At 41.7% G+C, this 10,833-nt stretch overlaps 1 protein-coding gene across 1 annotated transcript; it reads right to left on the bottom strand.

Moving 5' to 3' along the window:
- Positions 1 to 331: 331 nt before the first annotated feature.
- Positions 332 to 9,036, bottom strand: LOC110976183 (membrane protein BRI3-like). Its single transcript, XM_022229264.2, has 2 exons — positions 8,691 to 9,036; positions 332 to 3,462 (listed from the first exon to the last, which is right to left on the bottom strand). The coding sequence occupies exons 1-2, from the start codon at positions 8,761 to 8,763 to the stop codon at positions 3,233 to 3,235; spliced, it is 303 nt and encodes a 100-aa protein (XP_022084956.2). The 5' UTR covers positions 8,764 to 9,036; the 3' UTR covers positions 332 to 3,232.
- Positions 9,037 to 10,833: the final 1,797 nt, after the last annotated feature.

The following is a 10,833-nucleotide window of genomic DNA, read 5'->3' as shown; positions in this document are numbered from 1 at the left end:
CTGGAGTTAGTTTTGACCACGGGGTATGAGTAATGGGCGACTGAAGGCCCGGGGTCTCTGCCTACCCTTGCCACCCTTCCACGAATTCCCTGACCCGCCCAACATCTCATTACCTCCGCTGTGCCCTATGAACTGTACGTCCTTTCATACAGCACTGGTTTGGAGTACAACCTTCTAAATAAATTCCCTTGTAGTTCTTCAATGGATATCTTACCAAAATTGTATGGTCTGGTTCAAAAATAATGACGGACTACTTGCAGCTTCACTTTAGAAAAAACGATGCAATTTTAGGAATCTATTCGCAAGAACACAAACGAGACAAGCAGGCAACTTGAATTTTATATTTTATGAAAGCAAAAACGCATTGTAATATTTATCCAAAATACCAACTGATTTGAGTATACAGACGAAAAAATAGGTTTGACCAAAAAAAATTGATTAACTTTAAGTAAACAATAACAGAAAATCCTTAAGGGCGACAAAAGATTGGCATTTACCAGAGCCGTGTATAGGGAGAGTTGTGACATGAGTGTCACAATCGTTGGAAACAAAATGGCAGTTGGACAGTTGGATTGAAAATTGGCAACGCGCTCTGCTACACTCATACTGAACAGCCATTTTATTTCCAAAGCAAATTTCTTTTTTGTTTTTGATCAATGGCGCCCTATTTTCATTCTGACGAGAATGTTACTTAACCTAATCTGAATTTTGGATTGCCTGATAGCAGGCGTTTCTATCAGTGGTTTGGGCTTATGACTTTCTGGCAAATTTGTGCGCGGAAGAACATCCAAATTAAGCCGTGGGAAATAGTGTCTGCAAGGTGCTTTCAAGGCGTATGGATACAGAGTCACTTTCAATCTTCCCACAGAGCAGTCCGGGTGAAAGAACCGATGATGGAGTTTTTCTCGAAAGGTTTAATATTTTATGGGACAGGCCAGGCAGAATCTGCCAATCCCTTGACAATTGTCTCTGATATCAACGCAGTGCAGTTTTCATCGTTCCGACCCGTCATACGCCAACTGCACAAAAATGCCAATAGGGGCGTTTCACAATAGCGCACCTCCAAGAGTTTGCAACGCGTTGACCAATCACAGTGCACGAAATTTGTCCACCCAATGCGCGTTACGAAATGGTCGACAGACTTCGCGCACTCTGATTGGTCAACGCGTTGCAAACTCTTGGAGGCGCACGGTTGTGAATCGCCCGTATTGCACAAGCCGGATATCCCACAACTTACTTTCCTCATGGACACGCGCAAGATTGTGGAAGAAAAATTAACATATACAACAAAATCCCGTTGCATTGGACTGAAACTTCAAAGTGTACTGAAACAAGTAAGTTTTCATATGCGTGCTGGACTATTACAAGTGGTCAAAGGACAACCGACATCTTGAGGGCTGAAACCGCTCCTAGCTGTGGGAAGTACAAGGGAAAAAGGGATATTTTCAACATCACACCTTTTTAAGATGCAAAAACAAAGATTCACATCCCAACTGCACACAAAGTCACTCAACAATCCCACAAGCCTGTCAGAGATCCTGCAATGCAAAGCTATAACAAGACCAATGTAAAAGTCGAACTGTCCCACCACTGTATCTTATACAAGAAACTACTAAGAATATATCGAGCTTTTAAAATACGTTAAAACATCAAACACCTTCTCATAAAGGGTTCAATTTCGACAATATACAGGCATAGAAAAACGCAATGACTAATAAAAACTAGCGCAATCACGAAAAAGCTGCTGCGTACCTTATTAAATGTATTTGGAATATGCATACTTTGACCACTTTATCTTTGAACAAGCCGTTGTATCAGGAATGCTTCCCCCATCTCCTCACACACACCCCCCCAAAAAAAACTTGTCTGAACTTTCGGAATCAACTTTAAAGCCCCTCAATAGGTTCTTTGAATGCCAGTTCACATCTCTTTCACTTCTCTGCGGTCTGTCATCTTTCGTATCAGGATGTGTTGGAATATAACATTTGTGCCTACTGCTTCAAATTTTGGCCATTTTCTGCCTCAAAGTGAAAAGCCGTAGCCACAGACAATAGCATGTTCATTTCTCTATTCGGCTTGACATTGAAGATACCGGTAGTGCATTTCAGAGATTCACGATAAGTTTATACGATATAAATGCTAATGTTGTGCGTAGTGTAGACGTATGGATACTTCTGAGCTTGTGAAATTAAACCAAGACTTCAACTTTAGCTTTCTGCAATAAGCCTTTCCTTTAAATTTGTTGTTTCTTGCAAAAGGCTTTAAGTTACCAATCAAATACTTCTGACATCCTTAAATTTAATGAGTTGACGCTATTTTGTTCTGAAAATCGAATTTCTTTTCATTAAAAAAATTACTTGTTGCTGTAAAAGTACAACAAGTGAGATGTTAAAAAACGACAATCACTAACTCTAAGTTCCCACAGTTTTAGGGCAATTCATGGCTGAGAAATATTAACTTTCCCTCTCGCCTCATAATTGTGATCATATTATGCGCTCGCCGTACGGAAGCTATTTAAGATTGGAAAGAGTCAGACAGGTCAACGGTGTTTCGAACCTCCGACTTCGTACATGCTGGTGCAGATGGTCTTAAGCATTTCAGCACCGAGCTTATCGGGGGTCTGCCGACAAACTCGAACCCAGGACACGATTAAGACACTGTACTAGCAAGTTGGATGTCAAGAAAGGATCGTCTCCCACCTGAGTTGGCTTCTAAATTGCAATCTCATAGGCTCTAAGACAGCTTATAGTGCTTATTACATTACAGTGTATGTAGACGAAAGGCTGGATTATTACAACAAAATCTTACATCTTCCCAGTGTAAATAAAACGTGACGTATTTGTCACCGAATCCCAACAAAATGGGTCTTAAGGCCCTTTTTAACCAATTTTCTTTCTATTGTACCCAAGGACAATGGACGTCATCTTGGTGACGAAATGTTGAGGGTGCCTGTTGATTTACACTGCGTAAGATTTAAGAGGCCTTAAAGGACAAAAACAAAAATAAAGTAAAATTTTAAAACCCTCAAAATTGGCTCTTTAAACTTTCGACTCATTTTGTTCGTTCGGGTCACAATTTTGGCAAAAGTTTTGATAAAGTGTACATGCGCCCACTGAAATTTCTGAAAACCTGATGCACTTGTTAACATTACGTTTTCTTCTGTGGGGGAAAAATAGTGCTTTGATGAGGGTTCCCTGGCGACACCGTTTGAGGCTGCCGCGGTGGAGTGGCTCTACGGCCCAGTGCGCGCCCCACAGTGACTGCAGACCCTCTCCGTCATCATCAGGCAGCAGATCACACCCAAGGGGAAGAAAACCACAGCTAGGATGATCCCACAGGCTGTGTACTCCTCCCTCGTGTTACCGACGTGGCATACGGGACAGTTGCCCACCACCACCACCTGACTGGTCACCTGTTGGGCCGGCACGGTGACGGTGACCGCGGCCGGCTGCTGCTGGGGATCTGGAATAAGGTCGAAAAGAAAGAGAATTCATTCGATACTTAAAATTAATTTAGGTCCATGCAATGCAATTTTGTTACCACAACTCTGGAAAATTGCACCTTTGTGGTTTAATTAACCCGATTTTCAGTTCTTTTTTCTCTGAGATGCCATCCCTTGGAGAAAATCCCAATGTTGCAGTGATTTGTGCACAGAAAACTGTTGAATATTTTTGTACTGTTGCCGTCCTTTTGCTTGTTCTTGTTTAGTAAAACTTCACTTCCATTTACGGGTTTTGTGGTAGATGTCAGCATATTTGAGCCAATATTTCAGCAAATTTACCGTCGTTACGGTTAAATCAAGCTTAACTTTCCTTTCCACTACGGCTGCCCTGGTTTTGAAGAAATTCGAGAAATACTTAGAACATCTTTTTGCATATCAACACGAAATTAATTCAAAATTTTCACTTCCTTGTGATTGAACAAATCTTTTCGTAAATTGCACTAACGTTTGGAAAACGTCAACTTGAGAGATACATGTAGCTTTGGTCTGTTTAAACACAGGCCTGTGGAAGGCAGAGGTGTAATGACTCAACTCGCGTCAAAATTTTGGGTGACTCGACTCAACTGGAGTCCTGACGGATAAATGACTCGATCTACTCGATTCACTGCGAGCAAATGACTCGACTCGGCTCAAGTCCCCGGCCTCATCAGAAGACCCAACCCGAGTGCAACTTATTAAGACTGAGTCCCAAATATCAAAGCAAAACTTCTTTACGAAAAAGTTGCAATGACTTGCAGTGCTGGGTCATAATGTTCCGTCATGCGATATTATTATCAAGAACTGTGACCGACATGTGGTGTGACCAACATACTACATATGAAACCCAGATGTAACTTTCAAATTCCAAGCAATGACTTTCTCTTATGCGTATTTATAATATTTGTGGAACTGACCCGAGTTTAATACTTGACTCGACTTGACTTTTTGTCTAATGACTCGAATCGAGTCTAGTTATTAAAATTGGTGACTAGATACGATTCTGATCATAAGTTGGTTGTTGCCAGAGCATGAATCGAGAAGTTCAGACCACAAAAATCAATTTTTGAATGCAAAATGCTCAAGATATGAAAAGAGAGTTTGTCATTTGACAACCAAATGGTGATTAAAAGGAAAGCACAAGCAAGACAAGCAAGTTGTGGTGTCATCGGTAAAGGGTCTCCAGAACCCAGTACCGGTACGTGTGTGTACAGTGTACATGAATATGTACAGTACATGTTCAGTTACATGCACAATGTACATGTACTGTACATGTTCAGTGTAACAAGTGTATGCGCCATTGCGCACGGACAGCTGGTTTGTACAATAACTGCACACATAATTTTTTTCCTAAGAAGGGTATGGGTAATTATAATAAAATGGGCGTATATCTGAAACTGAGCATGTGTTTTTCGTGGGAAGGTCGGGGAAAATTATCATAAATGGGGTGGACGAACTTTTAAACATAACATAAAACAAACTTGCTCACTCGGCCAGTTGCAAGGTACATGTACATGTAGCGCCAAAGGATTCAGTCTACTAATTCAAGCGAGCATTTCTAGCCAGCTCATTTAAAAGTGCCCCCACAGTATCTTTTGAACAAGGAGATATGTACGTCCCCCGAAATGGTGTGATTGTGTAAATCTTTGCTAGAATCAATTCCCAGGGTCTTTCGGCTTTCATCTGAGAGCAGCATGGCTCAACAAAATACAGTTGAAAAATGGTCCTAAGTGCCCGAGAAAGTTGAGGGTTGTCACTTGAAAAATGGCTGCAAGCAGACTTTAATGTTTTGGTTTAAAGGGAATAACTCAAAATGTAATCAGTTAACCCACAGACGATTAAAAAGAAAGTGAAAGATTATGGACCAATCAATAATTTAATTTCTGTGTCAGATGCCTCACGGATGTTGGTACCCATATTATTGTTATTATTATGCTGATTTTACACTGTTTTCAATGGGGCATGGATTAGTGGACTACACCCAAAAGAGCGCTTGACTTGTTAGCGACAAGGCAAGGGTTCGAGTTTACATGTATGCAGTTATATTTGGGGGGGTTGGTAAGAAGATGTTTAGGGAAGTAAAGACCAAAATCTACCTTCTAACTTCAGTTGCTGGAGCTTGTAGTTAACCACGCCTACATATCATAATTGCCACTGACCCTCCCAGGAAAACATGGGAAAAAACCAATAGCCGCACGCTCTACTGTACATATTATGAACAGCCATTTTGTTTCCAAAATCTAAAACTGCATATGGCAGTTATGCCGTATATAAACAACTCTGAAAGGCCCCGACGACTACACGATGGGGCTGGGCAGACCCAAACTTCCCTCTTGAACAAAGACGGTGGTGCGGCACACCAAAATGCATTCTCGTATGGTGACGCGGTTTATGTAAAAGCACGAGGTGCTTCGTGAGAAAGCAGGAAGTTCCAACTAACACCCGACACCGTGTGACACGAATAAAGCGAAAGCACTCCAACGTCAGTTGAGCACAGCACAGAGAATGCACAATGCGGTGGGCATAATGCATGGAATATGACCTTGCACGGAACAGGATAAACAGACTAAACATTTGTAATACGTTGATGCATCCTTACCTATCTTTGATTCCGCTAAAAAAATTACATGAGGAGTTTCTCTAAGCTATGGTTGAGGGACAGTTGTTTCTGCGTCGCACAAAGTCAACTTGTATATAAGTTTCAATTAATTTATGCATAAAGCGGACTGTAGCATTTTCCCTTTGTACCACTTCTCCGAAACGGGGAAATCTACTTGCCCGACATGCTGCAGATACACATTAATTTAAAGAACATATTACTTTTAAAAACGTCGTTAAAGGTTCGACCTTTGACCCGAGTGCGGAACAGAAAGTGGTATGCATGCATGATCTGTGAAAACAAACGTGACTTCTGGAGTAAGTTTTGGAAGTATTTCTAATCGCAGTGTTTTCCTTTAATCGTCCACGAAGTTCCTCCAGTTCCCCGATAACAGCTGTAACTTACTGCAAGTTACACTTGTGGGAAATCATTTTTCAAGACTGCAAAATACACCAAGGCCGGCGGAAGACATCATGAGAGCCCCGTTCCGCAGCGTAGACCGGCCTGCCTATTTGTTTCGACCCCGGAGAGGGTAAAAGATTCAAGTTTCTCACCAGTGATTATGCTGCTACACATAGATCATGATAAACCCCCTCTTCAAAAATATAAGGGAAAAACACAAGTCTCACTGTCTCCAAAACGCACATCAACTTAAAAGCTTATATCTTCATCATCCTTTTGTTTCCAGTGGCGTAACTAAGAGGAGAACGTGCCCCAAGCGGATGCCCGTGCCCCCCCCCCATTGAAATCTGTGAATAATCTCTGTTGAAATGCTGCGGCGGCTTATTTTTTGCGGTGCCCCTTGAAAAGAATGTGAACCCCCGGGGCTGCCCCTGCGGAAATTTAGCCCCAGTTCGCCCACTGTTTGCAGTGTTTACTGGGGTAGCCAATGGCTTCTGTCCACAAAATGCCCTAATGTACATAGCATAGAATTTGATGGCATTCACATTGCAGCTATTGGGCCAGCGTAACATTCAGCCTGGCGTGTCAAGGCACCTGTCTTTACTTGCGAAGCCCTCATGACGTTATTTACGCATAGCGTGCATGGAGTCACTTAGATAATCTACAGCGAAAACCTGACACGGAGTCCTAGTTACTAAACTTTGATCAAAAAGATACGCTAGCTGTAACACATCTCTATTCCAATCTGACTGCATTAAAATTTGAATATAGCAAAAGAAACAAACTTTGAGGAGGATTGGATACAGCAAGTGGAACCGAAGTCAAAGTGGGAAACCCAGCACAAAATGAAATCACCAAAACTGCGATGGCATTTTACCCGTTTTTTTTTTAACCGTGAAATTTCATAACATGTCAAAAAAAAAATTACCATCTTAGCAACGGTGGCGGCATTTTGAAGTGGCTGCCAGTGGTGAGAGCATCAGCCCCGCCCCATAACAGGAACTGCCAAAAATGGGGGCTCATGCCCCTCCCCCGTTAAAAAGTGGGGGCCGTTGGCTCAGCCCATACTTCCACCGCCAGTGCATCCTAATTCCTTAGGTAGAAAACACAACCTTGCAACATTGCTTCCTCGTCCAAATGAAGAATTATTCGCAGATATGGCAACTTCTACGAAATGCCACGTCATAACATTCAATTAATGCGTATGTTTGAATTTATGAACAATACTGGCGATTCACAACAGTGCGCCTCCAAGAGTTTGCAACGACTGGCCAATCACAGTGCGCGAAATCTGTCGACCCTTTCCAAACGCAAACTCTTGCTTGGAGGCGCACATTGTGAACGGACAGTATTGCAGGTGTCCGTTTTGAAGAATTCCTCCCATTTTTAGGATATATAAACTCTGAGGGGAACTTGGGCCTAAATTGTCCACGTCAAACATGACAACCACAACTAAAGTATACTTGTTAAGGAGAACCCGTAACAAAGATATACCTCAATGAACCTCTTGAACTGTACAACGTTTTAAAAAAGGCTTTAAACCTTCGCGGAAGTATTCCATGTCGTTTAAACTTGAAAAAGCTCTTGTTGCTGAAGTTACAATAGCTCATGCAGTGAGTGGTTGTACTGTTGTCGTAATACAGTAGGATCCATGTATGTGCATGATCATGACCTCAGGTCGACGGAAGGGACTCAGATCCGCGTTGGCCTATGGATAAATTCATGTGCACTGCCACTTCGCCGTCTTAGGTTTCACAACCATGTGCAAACAACCACGGCCACACGGCTAGATTTTTAAGTTTCATCGCGAAACGCCGTATGTCTGTTTCATTGATTTTGAGATAATGCACGATTATATCTGCTAACACAAAGAAAATAGGGAAATTTGGTGTAAATATGATCACATCTTCAAAGAGACAATTCGGAATGTAACAGACGAGATGCCAATAAGCAGATATTTTTCTGAACAATATGCATGGGCCTATCAGTCATCGACTCTCATTTTTCAGAAAATGGTGGATATAGCGTTTTGCGATGAAACGTTGATTCGGGGAACTGAAAGGAGTTCGTCGTCACTTGATGTCACTAGAACTCCCATCGAATAGTGTGGTTGTGGTCTGATCGTGTACATGCATAGTATGGAGAAACAAATCTCATGACACCATCAGAATCACTTTGATGTTTCACAGAAAGTAACATTCCAATACTCACAGTTTCCCTGATAAGTAGTGCCCTGAGGTGGGTATACCGGCTGCTGGGGTTGGCTGTATGGTGGAGGGTCCATTTTGGTCGATAACGTTCGTCCGCAAGAAGATAAATTTCACAAGCAGTCGAACGGGAAATGCAGGCTTGTCCAACCGAGTCTGGGGCGAAGAGTGTGTTCAACGAACCAGTATTCCAATTGTTTGTTGTAACTGCTGTTGTATTGAACGAGGAACACAAACGCACAGAGCTTATGTGCAGCAGCTCGCAGGCGCAACAAGTACCGTCCACTGTAAACTCTCGGTTAAAATGAAACCACTTGCCATGCTTGCTGGATCTGGATCCCGTGATCAAAACATCATACATGAAATTCATGGCTCATATTCGTGTGACCGCTGAACCATGCGCGAACTAACGGACGCTGTTTAATGTTGTTCATCGGGCCAAATCCGTAACTGATGGGAGCTGCCCAACTTCAAACTCATGAGAGATTTTTTTTTAAATAACAAGAATAAAAGTAATTAATTGATTGATTAATTTTAAAAATCGGACCCCTAAAATTCCCCGAAAAATGGTTTGGGGAATAGTTATGTCATGGAGGAAGAAAGTTTATTAGGCCTGGACATAATCTATGGTGTTCCATATGTGCCGTCGAGTCGCATTTTTCAACTGGCGTCACATTTTTCGGACGGTGTCGTATTTTTCAACCAAAGTAAAGACACTCCTGCGACAAACGCCCCCTCACTCCTCAGACAGCAACTCTGCAGGTTAGCGAATACCAACCAGAGTGAACAATAGGCCTACTGGATTTGGTTTTTGATGTAACTTTACGTAATGACAGCAGTTACAACCAAAAACAGCCACAGGAACAAATAATTATAGTAATCATCAATACGGGTGGCATTTTAACTCAGCAAGCTTGCAGAAGTGAGAAACCAAATTGAGCGATGTGAACTTCCACAAATGATTGACACGTTTGCATCAAAATGACAGTTGTAGGAACCTGGCCGAGGTCATTAAAGGGCTGTTAATTTATTTACCTGCAGCTATACCAATCGACAAATACATGCTAATTTCGCCGTTTCCAACTTTCCATAATCCTGAAACACATGTCGCATACCTTTACCCGGTTCCAGTCAACAATGTCGGGTCAGCCAGGCCATGGCTTGACCATCAACGTTAATGGCTGCGCGGCTTACTCACATCAAAATGCGACACTGGTTGAAAAATGCGACACCGATTGAAAAATGCGACACCGGTTGAGAGGAGAGGAGCTTAAATTTGCGTGGCATACATGTACATGTACATTTAAATGTACATGTGCATGTGAGGGTCATGCACCCGTATGTCTATGTAAAGATTCTAGAAAAAAAAAGACAGCAACCCACCTGCGTGCTTGCGTAGAGCAAGCAGCAGACTACAATTAAATTTCAAACCATAAATGTTCATCTGCGTATACGAGACCACCGCACTAGACCTTCATGTATTTGTATGTATTTTTGGAACTGATGGGTTAATTTTTGCCAGGATATCTCTCTTTTAGGTCAGGTGATTTTTCATTTTTTTATAAATTTGTATACTAGCAAATTTTTCCAAAGCACCTTTTCCGAGTTGGATTTTTTAAGAAGTAACTGAACGAAAAAATATATTCCAAATTCTAAAATCTTTGCGGGTTATTTCCCCTATCCAATGGTCCGGAAGCGGGTCAACATCAGGGGTCAACTTTCAGGCTATATTGGGCAAGAACTGCGCAAGAACATTGCATTTTGAGCATGCGTCTACTACAAGATTCGGGTGTGCAGATCCACACTGTTTACAGCCGCATCTCCCTGTGACGTTTTGGGGTCACCGGCATATCATTAATACATATAGTGTTTCTGAAATCGCCGAAAAGGGACTCGCTGAAGCCCATTTTTGGAATTTTTTTGTTGCATAAAGGTTATAATTGGGGAAAGGGGGTATTTTAATACCTCTTTAAAATGATGAAACCCTGTTGGGTTTGGACAATTTCAGATATCGATTACTTCTGTTTTTGTCGATATTTTATCGACAGATATTGTGTTTGCTCACGGTTAAAAACAAATAAAAAATAACAAAATTTTAATAAAAACCAAAGTCTCATATTTACGTGTCAGAATGAATAAGGAAAAAA

The sequence above is a fragment of the Acanthaster planci genome, linkage group LG07 (genome assembly GCF_054643075.1).
Source record: "Acanthaster planci isolate LZ-2023a linkage group LG07, COTS_SCS, whole genome shotgun sequence".
Lineage (NCBI taxonomy): Eukaryota > Metazoa > Echinodermata > Asteroidea > Valvatida > Acanthasteridae > Acanthaster > Acanthaster planci.
Note: the sequence above shows the minus strand (reverse complement) of the source record. Positions and strands in the feature narration are given on the sequence as shown.